This window comes from Pyrus communis, chromosome 9 (assembly GCF_041283825.1).
Source record: "Pyrus communis isolate YQ-2024b chromosome 9, ASM4128382v1, whole genome shotgun sequence".
In the NCBI taxonomy this organism is placed as follows: Eukaryota; Viridiplantae; Streptophyta; class Magnoliopsida; order Rosales; family Rosaceae; genus Pyrus; species Pyrus communis.
This window is the reverse complement of record NC_142573.1, coordinates 329,888-350,722: the sequence shown is the minus strand read 5'-3', so window position 1 is coordinate 350,722 and position 20,835 is coordinate 329,888. Positions and strand designations below refer to the sequence as shown.

The 20,835-nt window shown below is 36.6% G+C and overlaps 3 protein-coding genes across 14 annotated transcripts; all 3 read left to right on the top strand.

Moving 5' to 3' along the window:
- Positions 1-7,899: 7,899 nt before the first annotated feature.
- Positions 7,900-9,115, top strand: LOC137738797 (uncharacterized). Of its 2 annotated transcripts, none has more exons than XM_088700573.1 (3): positions 7,900-8,542; positions 8,621-8,685; positions 8,818-9,115. In XM_088700573.1, exons 1-3 carry the CDS (start codon positions 8,185-8,187, stop codon positions 9,010-9,012), a joined length of 618 nt encoding a protein of 205 aa, XP_088556699.1. In that variant the 5' UTR covers positions 7,900-8,184; the 3' UTR covers positions 9,013-9,115. The 2 variants fall into 2 exon arrangements, with proteins under 2 accessions (XP_088556699.1, XP_068334372.2); XM_068478271.2 differs by having other exon boundaries at positions 7,901-8,542; positions 8,809-9,115.
- Positions 9,116-12,455: 3,340 nt separating this feature from the next.
- LOC137739183 (uncharacterized protein At2g33490) lies at positions 12,456-17,610 on the top strand. 11 transcript variants are annotated; one of them, XM_088700011.1, is made up of 12 exons: positions 12,462-12,876; positions 13,274-13,346; positions 13,595-13,691; positions 13,830-13,904; positions 14,177-14,238; positions 14,350-14,418; positions 14,875-14,903; positions 14,983-15,190; positions 15,285-15,524; positions 15,866-15,919; positions 16,028-17,069; positions 17,354-17,610. In XM_088700011.1, exons 3-12 carry the CDS (start codon positions 13,676-13,678, stop codon positions 17,362-17,364), a joined length of 1,806 nt encoding a protein of 601 aa, XP_088556137.1. In that variant the 5' UTR covers positions 12,462-12,876; positions 13,274-13,346; positions 13,595-13,675; the 3' UTR covers positions 17,365-17,610. The 11 variants fall into 11 exon arrangements, with proteins under 11 accessions (XP_088556134.1, XP_068334824.2, XP_068334823.2 ...); XM_088700010.1 differs by having other exon boundaries at positions 12,551-12,876; positions 13,576-13,691; positions 17,345-17,610; XM_088700013.1 differs by having other exon boundaries at positions 12,580-12,876; positions 13,603-13,691.
- Positions 17,611-18,031: 421 nt separating this feature from the next.
- LOC137739186 (putative inactive shikimate kinase like 1, chloroplastic) lies at positions 18,032-20,534 on the top strand. Its single transcript, XM_068478728.2, has 10 exons — positions 18,032-18,391; positions 18,477-18,523; positions 18,634-18,688; positions 18,799-18,871; positions 18,965-19,052; positions 19,168-19,250; positions 19,361-19,487; positions 19,629-19,707; positions 19,799-19,863; positions 19,972-20,534. The coding sequence occupies exons 1-10, from the start codon at positions 18,217-18,219 to the stop codon at positions 20,038-20,040; spliced, it is 861 nt and encodes a 286-aa protein (XP_068334829.2). The 5' UTR covers positions 18,032-18,216; the 3' UTR covers positions 20,041-20,534.
- Positions 20,535-20,835: the final 301 nt, after the last annotated feature.

The window sequence follows — 20,835 nt, the reverse complement described above, 5'->3', positions numbered from 1 at the left end:
TACTATAAACGCTAATTTTCATAATACACTATGCACAGTTTTGGAGATTTAATCACAAACGTAATTGGAAGTGGCTAGAACAACACAGCATAAGACATGTGGGACGACTGCATAGTGGGCCACACGGGAATGCAAACTCATAGCGGTCAATCAAGTGCTGAAGCAAGACAAATGCAATTTTACTTGGTAATTCAAGCAAGGCAAGGCAAAGACTAACGACTCAATTCGAGGTCAGTCACACATCAAGACAAAGTGATCGTTTGAAGAGAAACAAAATTTAAATGATTAAAAACGTTTTTTATCAAAGTAATGGTAAGTCAGGTCGATTTATTAATCTTCATGACAATATAGATACAATGTTACTGTTATCTAATTATATAACATTAAAATTGAAAGATGAGTTTCTTTGCTTCGGTGATTTCCTTCATTCATGGTTCTCATAGCCTAATTATCATCTATATGGTCTTGTTTCAGATTGTAAAAGTTTGATCAAAGAGAATTTGAGCTACAATTTGCAGTATTATCATAAAGAATGTAATTTTGCAACTGAATGATTAGCCAAATGAGATTTAAATAGAAAGATAAATTTTCAAGAACTTGCAGAGTCTTTTATTTGTTTAATATAAACTTTTTCCAATAACTATTTTGATATCGCGATAGTTAGATTAGTTGTTCTTTAGTGCTTCTTTTTTCTTTTTCTCAAGTTACCGAAAATAAGAGGAGTGGGGGCGGAATGCAGCACTCGTGGCAGTAGTTGAAGGCTTAATTAGCAAGTAAAATTATGCACGTTACTCGTTTAGTGGCGTAGAAGGTGAAATTAATTAATCTGGATATGTGTGAGTGATCTGACATGTGAAGTGGGAATAGTCGTTGTGGTAGGCCAGGACAATGCATTCAATTCAAGTATTTCCAGAAGAAACAGTTCATGATGTATCTTTCCCTTTCGCACAGAAATTTCCTTTTAAATTACCTATTAACTCTGTCTTGGAGAACATTCGAATGTTGTCAATTAAGAACCTTAAGCTAGGTTTTTGCATCCAATATTCATTGGATTTAGGAATTTTCAAATCCAACTACGTAAGGTTTTGTGCGTGCACGTATATAACAGCCAAGAAAGAGAGACCTACTTACATTTTGAGAAACCTCAGGAAGGTTTTAAGAGGCTTAACAACAATGGCCCTTCGGCAAAAGAAAGGCCCATCATCATGTTTGCTGCAGATTTTTGACCGAATCCAAAAACACAAGCCTATTGGTAATTGAAGCCTCGTAGCTTAATTGATCCTTGACACAAGTTTTTTATAAACAGACACGCGACACTATTTAGACATACAAAATAATATATTTGTGTTTTTTAATACAATAAAACACGTGTGTGTGTGTAAGGTAGTAAGATACACTTTTATTAGAGAGTGCACTAACAAGTGTGTCAAACATCCAAGACAAAATTACATTTAAATAGTTATACGGGTCCAAGACAAAATTAAAGACCAAGCACAAAGAGGGTTCTTAATTAATGGTTCTACAAATTAAAGTTATCATATAGCAGTAATAGTGTGAGAATGCGAGGATAAAGTCTCATGTCAGTGAATGACTAAACTACACAAGTGCTTATAGGGAGTTGGACTTAGGGATGGGTAAATACCCATTGGTTATGGGTAACCGCGGTTATCCACCCATTTAAATTTGACGGTTACGGTTATGGGTAATCGTTTAGATAAATAAATGGTTATGGATATAACTATTTACCCGTGAAATTTAAATGGGTGGTTATGGGTATTACCTGCCGTTATAAACGGGTACCCATTTAACCGTTTATTTGAATATATGTAAAACTAAAAATAAAAATAAAAAAATTTATAACTATGTTTAGTATCCCTAGATATATTGGTTATAAAGGGCCATAATATATATATATATATATACACACACACATATATATATATATATATATATTTATGCCTCACTTGAGAGAAAAATATAGTTGATAGAACGGGCTAATATTTAATATATATGATCAAATGTGCTAAAGCATTAGAGTGTTCGACAATTTTGTTTTGGAGTCTTTTGGAGCTTTAACCAATTCAAGATAATGATTACCTTGAGTATTTAGAAACATGTTATTATCAGATGATGCGTACGTATATATATATATATATATATTATTAGAGTTGTTAGAGATTGAAGCGAAACGGGAGCCGTGTATTATCCTGTTTATTTTCTTCACTAGTATCAGGTAAGAGAAATGAACGTAGAGAGAGACAAATGAGGAAAACATGATTATTACTTTCTGCTTTTCATCTTTTTGTATTACCTATACGATACAAGCATACGTCTCTTTTAATACATGTAAACGGCTTACACACCAAAACAATAAAAACCAAACTTCTACTATTTAAGCAATATAATTTTGACTTCTATTCTTCCACTTTCCACCCTTAGCCATATGTGGTTGTTTTGTTCATGTGGGCATTCACACCAATTTCACAATAGAAATCATTACTTGAGTATTTATAGTCTCAACACTACTAATGTTAGTGAGAAACAATTCAAGAATTAATTACAAAAAAACAAAAAGGCACAACTTTGTATTACTTGTAGGGCAAGTAACCCCATTATTTTTTCTTAAAAAATGCACAAGGTACGGAGAAATATCATCACAGTAATTCCCAAGCCTATCTTTTCTCTTTATGCATCTCCACCCTTCTCTCTCTCCTTCAGTTAAATTTATGCCACAACGCATTGTTAAACACGCTCCTGACACTGAGCTAAGGAACTGAATGCTTGTTTACTACATAGTCATTCACAATATTCATCAAACAATCCAAGTAATCTATAAAACATGGTTTCAATTTCAATATTTTTTCAACAATGATTGCATGAAACATTCACCATGAAGCATGAACTCTAATTTTACGTTTTTTTTTTTTTTTTCTTTTTCAAATTATAGATTTAGCTTAAATTTATTGTTCTTATAATTGTGGTGAATTGAATATGCGTGAATAAGAGAAGAAAAAATATGGGATTTTTCAAACCCTACACACATAGGAGCCGCAGCCTAAAGCCGCGCTGCCCGAGCCACCAAGTCGTTCCTGCTCCAAAACTCTAAGGTCTAAAATAAAGCCGTTTTACATCACCTTTCTTATGGACTTGGGCTGCCTGCAGTCGACCCGCAACCCAATAGGGCATATGCACCAAACCGTCCCACTTGTTTTTTTTCTTCTTTTGGGCCTTGTTTTATTTTTGGCTTGCATGAAATAACAAGCCCATGGGTTAGGCCTTGTTTTTCACTTTTCCTTCTTAGCCCAATAATTGAGTATATAATCTGTTAACTCATTTACTTCTCATTTGTTGCCCAGCAACCCAACAACCACTCTTTTGGGCCTGCAAGCCACGACAACCCCATATTTTGGGTCGTCACTCATTCTTTTTACACATAGGTCCCGAAACTATTCCCGTTCACCACATATGTATATTGTGTTTGTTTGCAGGTATCATGAACATAGAGTTCGTACTTCAACTCGAACTTCAAGTTTTGAAAATAAGTGCCATAGAAATTCGAAGTTTCATAAAACAATACACCTGTAAAAATCCAGAGTTCTTGTATGTGATTTGTTAGGATTCTATGTAAATGATGCTTTTAAAAACAACTGTAAAATTTAGTTTGTGCAAATTACTTAATTGTCCATAATTTTATTTTGTGATAGAAGACAAAAATGTTTTTTCACCCTCTTATAGTTGACAAAAAGAGTTTCATTAATATGTGGTTTAAATTAACTTCTTCCTTACAAATCTGTTATGTGTAAATAAACTAACTTGAAATAAGTCCAATTTTATGGAAAGAGATCCTCTCCGGATCCCTTCCACCAAATCAATCAATCCAGACCTTTGAAATTTGATTTAACGGCTACAAACAGGGGGCCCCTTTAAATGTTATAATAACTTTAGCCGTTGGACTAAATTTCAAGGGTCCGAATTAGGTGATTGGATAGATTTAATGGAAGAGATCCCTTTCCCAATTTTATGGCCTAACAATTAGATTAGTCCAATTTTTAGTTATTTTTTTATTTAGGTCCATGAATAGGACTCCATGTGTCAGCAATTTTTGTTGTGAGGTTGATACTTTGCATTGTGATTACTATTTTACTCTACTATAGCTATTCAATGGAAAAAAAAAAGAAAAAAAAAAAGAAAATGATACGATCGGTATTTTTCCAGCTACTCTTCTTCAAAATAATCGCTAATTATCTAGCGACTATTTCTGAAAAAAGTCGCTATCTTCATACCGATCCCTCTCTTTTTAATTTTTTTTTTTCGGTTTGTTTTTTTTTTTTTAGTGTTTTTTTTTTATTTCTCTTATCATAACAACAAACTATCATATTCGTGTTTTTCAAAATATATTTTTTTCCGTGCAAAATATATTATAATTCATTTTTAAACATTTGTAATCAATGATTTAAAACCCAAATTTAAAGATATTTTTCTATCTTCTCACTTTAAGAATCAATCAAAAATAGTTTTCAGGACCTAATAATCAGTAGGATCACATCCAAAGGTTTTGCAATATTTTTCTTAATTCCAGCGCAAAATATTTCTTAAAGCTAAAAATTTATATTTTTGTTTTTCACAAAAAACTGTACGCTACAAGCCAAAGTTAGAGTCATTATATTCGCACCACATATTTCCTAAAATTAATATAGGACATTTCCAAAATTTCGGACACCTATAAATCTCTTGAGGGGGCCTCGCTATTAGTTATATTATTTTTCTATTTTTTTTTTCAACTCAGGTACCCTATTAGTTGGCGTAAACCTAGATTTCAGCTGATCTTTTACAATCTAAATTACCTATCATATAAGTACTTGTACAAGCTAAACTACCTATCATATTATAATATTAGTCGGCATAAACTTAGATTTCAATTGATCTTTTATAATCTAAACTACCTATTATATAAATACTTTTATAGTCTGAATTACCTGCCATATAAATACTTGTACAAGCTAAACTACCTATCGTATTGTAACTACCTATCATGGTGGAATAAGTAATTTTACATGATTCTAACAGTAAAATGTAGTCCTCCATCTTGGTAATGTTAAAAACCCCCGAAGCTAACACAATCAAAGTCAAAAGCCTCTTGAGCAATTACTTACATAAGACAATCAATGTATAATGCTCACGAATCATGTAGACTAGAATCATGTAACAAATACTAGCAAAAATGAAGCTTACTGTTGTAAACGACTCAACGAAAACATGTAAAATTACTTGTAGTTCTCACAGCTTCATGCGAATTCAAATTCAAATTTGGATACTAATCTGCAGGAATCGCGAGGAAAATTGAAAACAGGAGTCGAATAAAGTTTTGATGAAACGACGAGATTTGATGAGTAACTTTTATTTTTTATTTTTTAATACAACGATATATTTTACACTAAAAAAGATGAGAGTTTTTTTATGAAATGATGTGTAACTTAAAGTTTCATGTTAATTCTGGAAGAGTCATGATAAAACATTCAACGACAGTCAGTACAATTTTGTTTTCAAATTATGGATACTTTAATTGCTCTATTTATTAGACCCTACCTATGATTGTGCAATACATTAGACCCATATCAAAACATGCGGATCAGGATCCTCTCTTGAGCAAAGGGTGAAGATCCTCCTGACCAAGCCTATTAGACCGTTGAAATTTTATCTAACGGCTACAAACAGGGGGTCCCTTTAAAAGTTATAATAATTGTAACCGTTGGATAAAATTTCAATGGCCCGATGGGCTTGGTCAGGAGGATCCTCATTAGGGATGAGCAAATACCCATTGGTTATGAGTAACCGCGGTTATCCGCCCATTTAAGTTTGATGGTTATGGTTATGGGTAACTATTTAGATAAATAAATGGTTATGGGTATAACCGTTTGTCACATCCCCGCTCGGAGGGGGACCACTTCCCAGGCCCGCTCCACCACCGTAGCACGATATTGTCCGCTTTGGGCCCCGACCACGCCCTCACGATTTTGTTTCTTGTGTGAGTTCCTAGAAACACAACCGTGAGGGCGTGGTCGGGGCCCAAAGCGGACAATATTGTGCTACGGTAGTGGAGCGGGCCCGTAAAGTGATCCCCCCAGGGCCGGGATGTGACAATTTGGTATCAGAGCCTAACCCTGACCGCGTGTGTGCCGATGAGGACATCGGGCCCCTAAGAGGGGGTGGATTGTGAAATCGCACATTGCCCAGGGGAGTGATCCTTATATGTATATTCCTATATCTACCTAGCACGAGGCCTTTTGGGAGCTCACTGGCTTCGGGTTCCATAGGAACTCTGAAGTTAAGCGAGTAGCGCGTGAGAGCATTCACAGGATGGGTGACCCATCGGGAAGTTCTCGTGTGAGTTCCCAGAAACAAAATCGTGAAGGTGTGCTGAGGGCCCAAAGCAGACAATATCGTGCTACGGTGGTGGAGCAGGCGCGGGAAGTGATCCGTCCCGGGCTGGGATGTGATACCGTTTACCCGTGAAATTTAAATAAGCGGTTATGGGTATTACCTACGGTTATAAACGGGTACCTATTTAACCGTTTATTTTAATATATGTAAAACTAATAAAAAAAAAAAAAAAAAAAAAAAAGTTTCTAACTAGGTTTAGTATCCTGAGATAAATTTGGTTATAAAGGGTCATAATATATATATATATATATATATATATTTGGTTATAAAGGGCCATATCCTGAGATATATTATGCCTCACTTGAGAGAAAAATATAGTTGATAGAATGGGTTAATATTTAATATATGTGATTGAATGTGCTAAAGTATTAGTGTTCAACAGTTTTGTTTTGAAGTCTTTTGAAGCTTTGACCAATTCAGGATAATGATTAGCTTGAGCATTTAGAAATATGTTAATATTAGATGATGCGTACCTCTATATATATATATATATATATTTAATTGGCCTCGAGTTTTCAATAAATATTTGACCCCAAAATTAGAAATCGATTAATTGGCTTGGATCAATGAACATATGTTTCAAAATAAAAATCCAAATATTTATCAAATCAACCTTTTAGCAGACTGATGTGTACTTACATATATATATATATATATGTATACAAGAATATTAATTAATCTACAACCATGCATGATTATTGTAATAGATTGACCGTTAAATAATTGGGAGACATCGTATATATTCATAAATAATATTACCATTAATATAAAAATACATGTTAAATGTACTTATAACGGTATTTAATAGTTATAAAAAAGAAAATTATGACAAATTTCTTTTTAATTTTCAAGTTGTTAAAAAAATAGGTAGACGAGTAAAAGAAAAAAAGTAAACGGGTACACGGTTATGGGTAAATGGATATGCGGTTATGGGTATGGTTAACCGTTTATAAACGGTTATGGGTATGGGTATACCCGTTTATGTAAATACCCAACGGGTAAACGGTTATGTGGGTAAAAGCTTAAATAGTTATGGGTAAATAACCATGGTTACCCGCCCACCATAACCGTTGCCCATCCCTAGTTGGACTACTTCCTATATTATCAATTAATTTTAGGGTAATGCTAAGTAGACTAAATTTGGAAACTAAATGATGTGTCACCAATGAGAATAAGCACGTTTATCAACGTGTAAGTAATAATCAAATTATCAACTTCCATATTCTTTAGTTTTTAAAATTTTGTCTACAAATTTAGTCTCCTTAGCATTACTCTTAATTTTATAATTCAACTTAAACTTTCTTCAAATAACACGTATATATAGACGCGTGTGTTTATGAAACAGAATTATGAATTAGTTAAGCAATTTACGTAGCTTAGTATGGCATGCCCATCCCTCTGGACCTCTGGTGCAGGGTTGATGGTTAATTATGAACGTCCTAACCCCGCAACATTCGTTTCTCCCTCATTTCAACTTCCGTGAATATTAATTTTCTCATTTTCTTTCTAATTAATTTCCTTCACGTCGGACAGCCTACTCTCTTGATCGACCCGTTTAGACTGGATCAATTTTATTCACTTATTTTGATTTATTAATTCCAGGCTGCTGATCGGATTAATGATCGCTCTCTCCGCAACACCATCTTGATTGATCTCTCTTAAGTTTACCGTTCATGTCTCTCCTCCTTGTGCATCGATACCTATAGGCGCAGCCGCCTCGTCATAGTCAGCCAGCCAGCCGCCATGGGTTGCGGCATTTCAAGGTTGGATCGACTCGCAAAGGAACGGGACATGCATGACAATTATACCGAGGAGGACGACATGAAAGAGAAAGAGAGATTAGGGCGGCTGGAGAAGGTCAGAGAGCACACAAAGGAGAAGAAGCAGCTGCCACATGCACATGCAGCAGCGAATAAGGGAGGCCGCCAATATTACCAGGGCGGCCGTCGAGATTTTGATGACGATGATCGTGACCAAATGCTACCCAACGGTGGTGAAAGGGAGGATAGCTTCATTAATTGTCCGCGATCCCCGAGTTTTAGGGACTATTGCATTGACGACGACTCTGATGAAGAAGATAGGCACCACACCCCCATCAGCGGTATTAGTGTGTCTTTATGTCTAAATAATATCATTAGTTAATAATTTAACCTATTAATAATACATAAGCATTTTGCAGGTGATGATGCTGATCATATTAAAGATCGTGCAGCAAATTCAGCGGAATATCGGGATGCCAACAAGGTAATTGATAGCTAAAAGCACAAGCCCTAGCCGTTTATATATATTGCGTAATGAATTGATTAATTATTAATTAAATCCTAGCTAATTTGCTTTTCTGTTTTGCTTAAACATATAATTAATTAGGTGCTACAGGGAATATCAGAGGATGATGAATTAGTGAAAAAAGAGAGCAAAGGGAGATCACGAGGAAAATTTAGGGGTGCGTTATCGAAGGGCCAGCAAACGAAAAGAATTAAGTCCTACTTGCATGTCTCCAACTGGCACCACCACAACAATCCAATCTCACCGTCACAAAGCCCCCAAAAGATGGTTGCTGCTGGAAATTGATTCGTTCGTTCGTTAAATTAATCTGCATGTACATGCATGCATCATGAGTATGTACCATATCAAATTATTAATTAATGATGCATGCATGCATCATATTTATATAGATCAGCTTTCCCTCCATTTCTCGATCGAGATCTCTCTCTCTCAACCCCAAAACATGTATAGTCGCAAGGGTATACATGATTTTTGTGATGAAACCCGATATTGATCTTTTATATATCCGACTTATATTTCTTTCATGTAATAAAAAGTTCATCATGGTACAGAGTCTCATTATTTTCATAGATATTAAGAGAACTATGCACGATTGTGCATTCAGATTGACAATTTGTCATGCAGATAAAACCACAAAACCCTACATGCATGCATGCATTGGTGCTTACCCTCAATCAGGGTTAACTTTGCACCGACCACTGCAAACTTTGTGTCCTGACTTCTAAGGAAAATAACGTATCACAGGGATCTCAGGCCATGCTTCAAAAGGCGGCTAGCTTCATTTGAAAATTGCTGCTCCTCCGGGATCCATCTTTGATTTGCGTTTCATCTCGTCCCTCAGCACTTCCATTTAATTTCCCCCTTAGGCTTCAGGAAAACGTAACACGCCTTTTCGAATTTTGACCTGTTAAAGTCTTTATTCAAACGACAATAGTATCTTCCATATATCGCTTTCATTTTCTTCATTTCCCCACTCCTCCTATAAATGCAAAGGCAAGCTAATGAACAGTATAAACTGAAAAAGATACATCTCTCTAAAGAAAGGCCATTTGTGTCTTTAAAATTGCAACTATACGTTTATTTTGAAGAACCACATTTTTGCTATATGATGAAAAATGATAAACAAATGTCAATTTATCACATCCGTTGTTTTTGTTTGATTTACTTAATTTAATGGCTATAAATAAAAAAATGCATATGAAAAACTCAAAAGAACGTGCGATATCAGTTCCCTTATCACGTATGCTGAAAAGCCAAAAGGCCCTTCCTTGAGACGAGAAGTATATTTATATGTGCATGTGTATGTAGTGAACAAAGTTATTAAGTTGCCCTAATTTACTTGTGAAGTTTCAAATGAGAGTCCCAATTGGTCCAAAACCTTTTCAATAATTGCATTGTTTCCCTCCCTTTTGAATACAGGATCATATAAGTTGTATTTAATGTGAAGTTATCTGAAATGTCCAAGGCAAATTGACAATGGCAGGAAAGTTTTAAAAGCATACACCGTCTTTATAGATTAGAAAGGGGTACCTATAGATTCTGGTCACATTTCCCGATCACTGTGGCATTAGGTGTAGTCCAGCATCAATTTACACATGGAAGCGGTCCAAATGAGCTAAAGGTTCTAACTTTTTCTGATTTGCTTTATGCAAACGAACCTTAGCATTAGGTTGTTGTACTCATGAACCAGTAATTGTGGTTTACTGGCTTTCTAACTACATCTTTATGAATTGCATGTATATACTTGACACGAGTTAGTGACGGCACAAAGAAGACAATAACAAGGCTTATCAATCATGTCCGACATGTTGAAGTTTCACCGTGTTATGAAGAGGACAAGGGACTAGAGGTGGCTAATCAAACATCGAGTTGTTAATGGGTACCTATTTTAAGACCCATTTGGAAAATATGTAAACACCACAATTTTGAGTGGTACTCAAACCATGTTTTGATGAGGACGTTATTGAAACAACACGTTGAAAATCTGACCAAAAAAAAGAAAATTAGACAAAAAAAAAAAAAAAAACTAGTGATGAAATTGGATCAGTAAGCAATGGAGTCAAAAACCAAAGATTGATGAAGAACACATCCACTTTTGCCACTCACGCGTTAATAATACAAGAAAAAGAAAAGACATCCAAAGATTGAAATATGCGGAAAAGAGAGATGGAAAGCAAACCGATGCTAATATGAAGCACATGAAAATAAAGTCAAATTGTAAAGTGGCTGAAATATAAATGATAAAAAATATAGTAAAATTAAAATCATTTAACATTCATCCCTTTATACACAACTTTACACATCCAAAATAGCATAGGGTATAACATGCATTCAAGGATGACTTACGTCACACAACAAAAAAAAAAAAGTTTCTTAGGTGAAACAAAAATCAATTGACCTCATTTGGTAAGCGATATCTTCAAAATCAGATATAATAATTTATTAAGTAAGTGATCTTATATCTAATTATCCAAATGTCAAGTGAAGGTTATTTCCCCTACTGGCCTTTTTCCTAACCATAATGTTCCATAATTTTTATAGATACTCTTATTGAATATAACTTCTTTTTTTTTTTTTTGTCAAATCTTATTGAATATAACTAACATGAGGATAAATTGTTTGACAAAATTATGAGAGGCAAATTAAGTGGTGTGGACAAGTGATGTAGTGAATAATAGTCATTATAATTCTCTTAAATCAAACCATGCACTTACTTTAGTCTTTAACTTACCATCTGTAGTGGAGTTACAAATGTAATGATAGGATACTAATAAAGGCATCAATTACATACAAGAATGTTCTTTTAAGATGTGCGGTCATATGAAAATAGTTACTTTAGTTATAACGGATTAAAAATTGTTATATATGTGTATATATATATATACACACTTAAGACACTTATTACTCTTGTTGGCAACCGAAAAGTTAAATTTGATGTGGTAAATATAGATTGGCAGCCCTCATTTTGGTATTGAAATTGACCGCATTTTCAAATTTTTTTTAATTAATTGTAAAACATATTATATTATTGTTTTTTGTTTCATAGCGTTTATTATAATAAAATAATAATTTAATTTGATAGGATAAAAAGCAAAATTTTAAAGATAGAAAAATGTCACATAATCGATCAAATTTAAATTTGACCTCTCTTCGAAGATAGTATATTGTCCGCTCGTTCACCAAGTTGGGGGGCAAAACGGTAATTTGAGATCAATGGAGCTGCGGATCTGAAGAAATTTTTCATTATGACGGGACATTACGTGTTTTTATGTAAATAATGAAAAATTTTATTTTTTACGTTATTAAATTTTTAACATATATATCTTATAATTTATATAATAACACATTATGTAACAACTCGTTTATCAATCCTACTGACAAGTCTTTTGCAGATCTGACCCACCCACCGGCGCGGTCAAAGTAGGACAGTTTTCGTCTTAGAACCGCTTCTCCCACGTCATCAATATCTGACTTTGACTGTCATCCATCCGCTACAACTAAACGCCCGCATGTCACTTTCAACCGCTACTCTTTTGTCTCCACGTCAGAATTCAGCCCATCACCCTAGACAGGCGGGCAGTGGATTTTTCCACCACAGTCCCATTGCTTGAAGCTACTCGCATCGAGATTCCGGTTACCAAATTACCCTTACAGTAATACGTGTCTCTTTGTCAGTGCGCGCTTTTTACTCTGGTAAATGACGTGAGGATGATCCTTCTTTCCCCTTTGCTTTTGCTCATTCTTTCTTGTTTTCCCTTTTTTATTTTCCTTTCCCACTCTCTCTCTCTCTCTCCCTCTCTACCCCCCTCCCCACCTCTTCGTTGATATGCTACAAGTCGTTTTGTATGATCCACCGAGAGTAGCTCCTTCTTCCTCCTCGTCGTCCCCCTTCTCGAATGTCGTTTGAAGCTGCAGAGTTAATCGCAGTCGTCGATTTGGAGTCGAGCGTCTTTGAATTTCCAGGGATTTGAGTTTCACACTGTGAGTCGCTTTGAGTCGTCGTCCCGGTCATTGCGTTAGGGTTTTTCAGAAAAAATGAAGACCTCGCTCGGCATGTTTCGGAGATTCGAACTGCACAAAAACGATGCCAAAGATAAGAGAGACATTCAACCATTGGCTCAGGTCGATGAGCTCGCTCAGGCGGCCCAGGTATAGTTTTGTTTTATTTATTTCGAGTTTATGAGTATAATTTTCTTTAGGACCTTCTAAAGAGGCTGAATAGTCTTTCTCCAGCTAAATAAGCGAATTCAGAGGAATTTTTCTGTTTGCTTGAGGAAAATTTTCATATAATAATATTTACTCGGGAGTTGTTAAATCAGTGATTTAAGCTTTGCAGCTGCTCTTGAAAATTACTGGATCTTCTCATCGTGAGTGGATGATTGATTTGACTCTGAATTGTAGCTAGTTTGCGTGGCGGCAGATATGATCATGGAGGATTAATGGATCCAGAAACTCTATGTTTCACACTTAATTATGTTGTAGTTTGCAAACAGTAGTGCTAATTACGGGAAAATTTAGTTGGTGAGAACTTGTGTGCATTTTGCAGGACATGCATGATATGAGAAGTTGCTATGATAGCTTACTCTCTGCAGCTGCCGCTACAGCAAACAGCGCATATGGTGAATACTCTGCTTACTTTCATTTGTACATTAGTTTTTAATTTGATAGATACATGTTTGTATTATTTCAATAACGGAGAATGCCCAAGTTTGTCGACTTCACTGAAATGTAGAACATGGTGTTATGCCTCACATATCACACACCTATCCACTCTAAGACACTTTTGACATATTATAACTCCTTCACTAAATCTTGATAAGAAGAAAAGTTATGCCTTAATCTTGCAAGGACTGACTAATAGGGGCAGCTTGACAGCTAACATTCTACTCTTCTACCATTCACCGTGAGTTCAAATGCTTATTATGAAGGTTGGGTATTATTTGAGGAAATGACAACAAATATTGGTAATTCTGAATTCTTGAGTTATCTACAAACCATATGGAATTATTGGAATTCCCAATGTTAATTTTATAAGATTTAAATTTAAGATAATTAACTCAACGCCATAGAGTTCTGCCCTTTGACCTAATCTGCAATTTCAGAATTCTCGGAGTCACTGCGTGAAATGGGTGGTTGTCTACTGGAAAAAACTGCATTGCATGATGATGAAACGAGTGGTAAGTCAACCAAAGTATCTGACCCTGGTTTTTTGTGGGATGAAGGTGGGCAAACCTTCAAGCTTCGTTTTCTCACCCATGGCTAAGGTTTTCGGGAGTTGAACATAACATGTGTATTATATCCATGAATCTGAGTTTGGTGATTTTTAGTCTTTGAATGAACATAGCATTTGTATTATATCTGTGAATTTAATTATGAAGATTTTTCTTTTTCTTTTTGTGAGTATTGAGGATTTTATGATGCATATGCCTTGTACTTAATTGGAATGCAGGTAGAGTATTTCTGATGCTAGGGAAGGTGCAGTATGAACTTCAAAAACTTGTTGATAGCTATGTGAGTTCTTACTGTTGTTTTGTGCACATCATGATATCTTTTTAATCCCTTCCTTTAACTGAAATACCTTCACCTTAACTTTGTGTTAACTAATTGCTTTCTTTTCTTCAGCGCTCTCATATATTTTTGACAATTACAAACCCATCGGAGTCACTTCTCAATGAGCTTCGGACAGTTGAGGTTTGCTCATGTGGATTCTCTTATCTTATTTGGTACTAGAGGTTTTATCAATAAACCCTCAATCGCCTTGCAGTTATATGTTTCTACCCTAGAGATTTCTGCTGTAATTGATTATTAAGTACTCTAGCTGTGTCACAAATCAAAAGGAATTTCAAGTTCCTGTTGCATTCAGACCTGCCCAAAATAGCATGCTAGGCATGCCCAAAACAGCAGTGAGCATAACATGCCATGGGCTAGGTGCAGGCTTGGTAATTGATTTTTGTAAACTTTAAACTGTAATGGTGTTTTGGAGATGTTGACTTTATTCAGTGAATGGAACCCTACCCTTTTGCACCTCAGACGGATTTTGTCTAGGTTCCATTTCCTTTGTTTTCACCTAGACGCAGTGGCTGTATGTATTGTTCTCTGTTCCTTTGGTTTGTATCACTGAATTTCCTTTCTTGTTATCTTATGCAGGAAATGAAGCGACAATGTGACGAGAAAAGGTCTATTCCCCTCTCTTTAAACTTTTTACTCATTAGAAGTAAACTTCTTCTGAATTTGGTTTGGTGTATAAATCTTCAGAGAAGTGTATGACTACATGGTGGCACAACAGAAAGAAAAAGGGAGGTCAAAACGTGGAAAGGGTGACGGTTTTACTTTGCAGCAATTGCAAGTAGCTCATGATGAATATGATGAGGAGGCGACATTGTGTGTCTTCCGATTGAAGTCTCTGAAGCAAGGACAGGCTCAAAGTCTTCTAACACAGGCAGCTCGTCATCATGCTGCTCAGGTTTTCTTTATATCTCCAACCAATCATAAAACTTCAAAAGTCTCGTTCTTCTATTAGTTTGACTCAAAGTTAGCATTCTTGTTCTTTGAATCAGTTGAATTTCTTCCGGAAAGGACTTAAATCACTTGAGGCTGTTGAGCCGCACGTTAGATTGGTTACAGAGGAGCATCATATTGAATACCAATTCAGTGGACTTGAAGATGATGGTGGGGATGATGTTGAGGATAATGGTGAAAATAGCTATGATTCTAATGAAGATGGAGAATTGAGTTTTAACTATATATCAAGCAAGCAGGGGACTGATGTCACCTCCGCATCAAGGAATTCAATGGAGGTGAGGTCTAATGTAGTTAGGAATTTATGTTGTTTGTTTGAGGCACTATACTCTGTTTATCATGCGGTGGTAAACCTCTCAAAGATTGTACTATAATCTATCTACTGGATTTTGAATTTCCCTTTTCCGTATGAGTGACATTTAACTTCATCAACATTATGTACTAGTTTTTCTTAATGATTATAATTTTCAAATTTTAGTTATGCTGATATTGATCCAAGTGCCAGTACTGTTGGTGGTTTCAATTGTTGTTCAACATAGTGCTCAGTGTGAACTTTTGTCATTATGGATTTCTTTGTCATATTTTGTTCGTTCTTATGATCTAGCTGCTCATTTCTCAGGACGATGAAGTGGGACTTTTGTCTCCTAAAGCGACAAGAGTGGAATATGCAGATGTAAGATTCCATTGCCTTCTGAATGTTAGATTTGAAACCAAACTTCGAAGACATAAATGTATGCCCTTGAACTCCAAATATTGTATTCATAATTCTTTTTCCTTGTAGATAAATCTAGATAGAAACCAATGGGATATGAGGACCTCAAGTAGAGAACCCAGAATAGGCAGCCACTCAGCCCCAATTTTTGCAGAGAAGAAGTTTGATCCTGCTGAGAAAGCTAGACAACTGCAGGCAACAACAGCTCGGAAGTCTAATATGTATGTACTGCCCACACCTATTGATCCAAAAGGTTTGAGTTCTTCAAGAACAAGCAGCGCGGTTCCAGGAACAGGGCCAAGTAGACGCAATCCAAACTTATGGCACTCTTCCCCATTGGTAGAGAAAGATCCTGGTGATGTGTTGAATGCATCTGGTACAAAAGCTCAGGTGGTACAAAAAGAGAGCAATGTCAATAGTACCTCCACCCAACTACCTCCTCCCCTGGAGGGACTTGCACTTCCACAGATTGATACGTTGAATGCATCTGATACAAAGAAGATCAAAAGATATGCTTTCTCCGGTCCAATACCTAGTAAGTCGGCATCATCAAAGCCTGTGTTATATGCCAGTGGTCCCATTGCATCAACTGAACTACCGCAACTAGTTTCCGGAATGCTGTCTCATTTACCAAATCCCCAACCTTCTTCATCTCCAAAGGTATCCCCATGTGCTTCACCTCCCCTTGTTTCTTCACCCAAGATAAGCGAGCTTCATGAGCTTCCTAGACCCCCCGGTTCATCATCTGCCAAGCCAACAAATCCCAGTTCATCAGCTGCCAAACCAACAAAGTCCTCGGGATTTGTTGGTCACTCTGCTCCACTGGTTTCCAGAAATCAAGAACATAGCATGCCAAATAAAAACCCTTCAGTGGCATCAAATGCAGCATCTCCACTTCCAATTCCACCATTGATAGTTCCCCGAAGCTTCTCCATACCTTCAAGCAGTCAAAGAGCAATGGCATTGCATGTAGCAAGACATTTGGAGTCTCCTCAGGTTCCAGGCAAGGCTGAAGAAGTTGCTTCACCTCCATTGACGCCAATTTCCCTATCGAACGTCAAACCAGTATCAAATGTTTCTGAAGTGGCCTCTCACTCTAGTCCGATTCGAGGTTAGCGTGCGTTTTTCAGAATTTTTCCTCACCAGTTGATGTTCCCTTCTTAGAAGTTAGAACTAAATTGCTCCAGCACGGGACATATATATGATGGGGGGTGGATGTTGGAACAGTTTGTGCTTCATTCTTCTTGCCATCTAATTTATTATTTGTCAGTTGCATCCTGCATAAAATTTACAGATTCTCTCTTGATTCCTGCTCAGTCATCTTCACTATCCACAGCCGAATGATAATTCTTATTCTTAGCAATTCTGATTTTTGAACATCTTCAGTGCATGCAGGTGGGAGCTGATAACATACAGATTGGTGAAGCAGTGAATTTCTCGGGTTTCCTCGTAAGATTGTTTTGGGTCTCATTTTTTTTTTTTTTTTTTTTCATTTAGGTACAGACAGCTCTGTAAATATGTTGTTTAGTTTCTCATCCCAACCTTTAGTCTCTCTTTGTTGTTGCTTATGATGAGAACTAAACTCTATGAAAGTCGTCTCTTTGCGATGTTTCATATATATTTCTTCAAATGAAGAATTTTGTTAATCACCAGTGGAAAGGTTTTTGCGTTCGTTGAACCTGCGGAAACAGGTAAATTGCTGATGGTTAGAAAATAAAATCCACAAGCTTATACTTGGTAGTCTAAGTGCACATTTGTTTTCACCATAGAGATCCTTTCTATTACACTTTTTATTGCCAACTAGCACCGTCGTATGATTAAGCTTGAACTCGTAGAATGGACTCTCAAGTAGTCAAATATTCGATCAAATATCCATCAAATCGGATATTATTTATTCTTTTATATGTATTAATTTTATTGAACATAAATCAACGGTGTTGGTACAAAGGAAATTATTATAAGAATTTAGTGGACCTTGATTAATCTTAGTATTTTCGTACTGGGGCGGGCCAGAGCCCAGAAAACAACACAACACTGCACAACAAGGAATGGACCTGGGCCGATTAGACTTTCACTGTTTAACACATAACGATACGTCGTCGTTTCAAGCTGTTGAAATCCAAGCACCTTCCCCTCCTCATCATAGCTACTGGGCTGGGCGGATAAGGTAATGACAGTTTGTTAACAGTTACATCGGTACCAATACAGAGGAAGCAAAAAAGCCGCGAGCCGCCGCCGTTTTGTTGTAAATTGTAGAAATGGAGATAACAAGGAGCCTTCTACTCCATTCGTCTTGCTCCAAGCTTCCACTCCGCACTCCCTCCCGCCACTCTCAAGTTCCGGCTTCCACTTTCTCAATTCCGATTACGTCTCGCACCCTCTTCCGAAAACCTCTCGCCGCCTCATGCTTCGCCTCCGACGGCGGCGATTCCAGTGAGTTCGACTTTTGAATTTCTGATTTATGCTTTCATGCGCGCCATGTTTGATAATTTGCTCTTGTCACTTTGTTTATTTGAAGGCTCGGCAGCCAAGGTTTCTGTAGCTGACCCCTCTTCGGTAGTGAAGGTGGGCTTCATGTTCATGGATGGATTCGCCTTTGTTTCATCATGAATTCTGAAATTTTAATTTTTGTTCTCGTTTGAAGTGCTGATTGTAACTGTTCAGTTTTAATTCAGAACAAGGCAATAGATATAACCCCTGAGCTGAAAGGAACTTCCATATTTCTTGTGGGTAAGCATTAATTTACTCGTTGCTTTGTAAAACTAAAATGCATTCAAAACTCGAATCCTTGCCTTGCGTGGTTACGAAATAGAATGATGATGATCTTTTTGGTGGAAAAGGCATGAAGAGCTCCATGAAAACCAGTTTGGGGAAGCTCCTAGCCAATGTGTTGCGGTATTATTACTTTGACAGGTACCTATATATGCTACATTTATAAAATATCAGGATAAGTTTCTTTGCTCCAGATGTATTAGCTGAACTTGTAATTTGTGTTGTTTCGTCCAGTGATAGTTTGGTTGAGGAAGCTGCTGGCGGTGAATCTGCTGCCAAATTGCTTAGGGAGGCTGACACAAATGGTTATCGGGAATCTGAGGTGATAGTTTTCGAAGTATTGGGTGTTCGCTCACCTTAATACAAGTTGGATTTAGTAACATTCTGCTGTGGATTATTTGGGTTTTATGCATGTATAAATTGAGATATTGGTGCAGACTGAAGTATTGAAGCAATTATCATCCATGGGTCGATTGGTGGTTTGTGCTGGAGATGGTGCAGTTCAGAGTTCAACTAATCTGTAGGATTATCAAGATCACTTAGTTCTGACATCATTGTTACAATCCTTTGTCATTTTTTTATATATAATGTTAGTTGTGCATTTTCTGACTCACTTCAGAACATGTATAGGGCTCTTCTGCGATATGGAATCTCTATATGGATTGATGTACCTGTAGACTTGGTGGCCAGGGGCATGATCGAAGATCAAAGTCAGCTTCCTGCACTCAACGTATCTGCTTCAGCATCTTATCCAGAGGTCATCTCTTCCTCCTCAAACTTATAACCGTATACAGCGTACTCTTTTGTTGGCCTGAGAAGGAAAATAAATGGACTCTACCACTTAACATTGTGCAGCAGCTTAGTCCTGATGATTGATACTTCTGATGTTGATAACCAGGTTTTGACTCACCTAAGTACTTTGTATGAAGAAGTCAGAGGTGGATATGAAACAGCTGATGCAACCGTTTCCATTGAAAGTATAAATAACTCCGTAAATCTTTCCTTGTTTTTAATGTATTAGATTATGTTTCCTTGGCAGTTCTAATGATTTTGTTTTTGTCCGATCAGAACTAGCTTATCAATTAGGTTATGATGATTTTGGTGATGTAACCACAGAAGACGTGGCATTGGAGGTATTCAAGCAGGCTAGTTTTGAAATGCATACATTGTTTGAAATTTAAGGCAAACTGATTTAAGGAGGCAAACCCTTGGATTGTTTTCCTCTCTATCTGTGAATTCAGGTTCTGAAGGAGATAGAGAAACTGACCAGAGTAAAGAAGATGATGGAAGCGGCGGCAAGACCATTTTAACAGTCCGGCGGTGCAGAGCCCCATTTTCAGCAGTTGGAACTAGTTTCTGCTGTAATACCAAATTCTGGGGATGGCACCCTGAGGCTTTGTGCATGTCGTGTGTTGGCCACAATTCTGTGTTTGTTTTCCTCAACCAAAACGGCGCATTGGCATTAGCAAGTCTCATGAATTGAAAGGCTTGGAATTCATTCCCGAGAAATTGGAAAACTTTGATGGAACGAGATGTGTTTGTAAGGGTAGTATTTTCAAGTTTCAACGCACCTTTTTTACCTTGTGGACGCTCCGCTCTTGTTGATTTTACTTTAATTATTTAATCTAAAGGCTTAATAAACTAGAAGAATGTGTATGAGGTGAGAAAGGGTGGTGAAAATTATTTCTCTAAAGCTATATGCTTTCATTGTTTCGCTTAAGAGTAGTTGTTAGGAAGACTAAATTTCAGAACTAAATTTTATAAACTAAATAATATGGTTGTTGATGATTGGATTATTACGTAAGTGTGATTAACGAGCTTATTTTCTATTGATGGTACATCATTTAATTTAAAATTTTAGATATATATTGATCGTTATACATCTCTTACATTACCCTTTTCTAAAACCAAGAAGTCAAAAACAATTGAATTGGCAGAGAAGGTGTCGTATGATCCTGACATCCTGTCATGTGACACCACGTGCCCTATACAAAGCAGTAGGCCCTTAAAGTTTGGGGCTTGGCCCAATTGAAAATAAGGCGGGTTGGTGGTGGGTGGTGCATAGAAAGGAGCAAAGAAAGTGTTGAGGCAAAAACAATGAAATT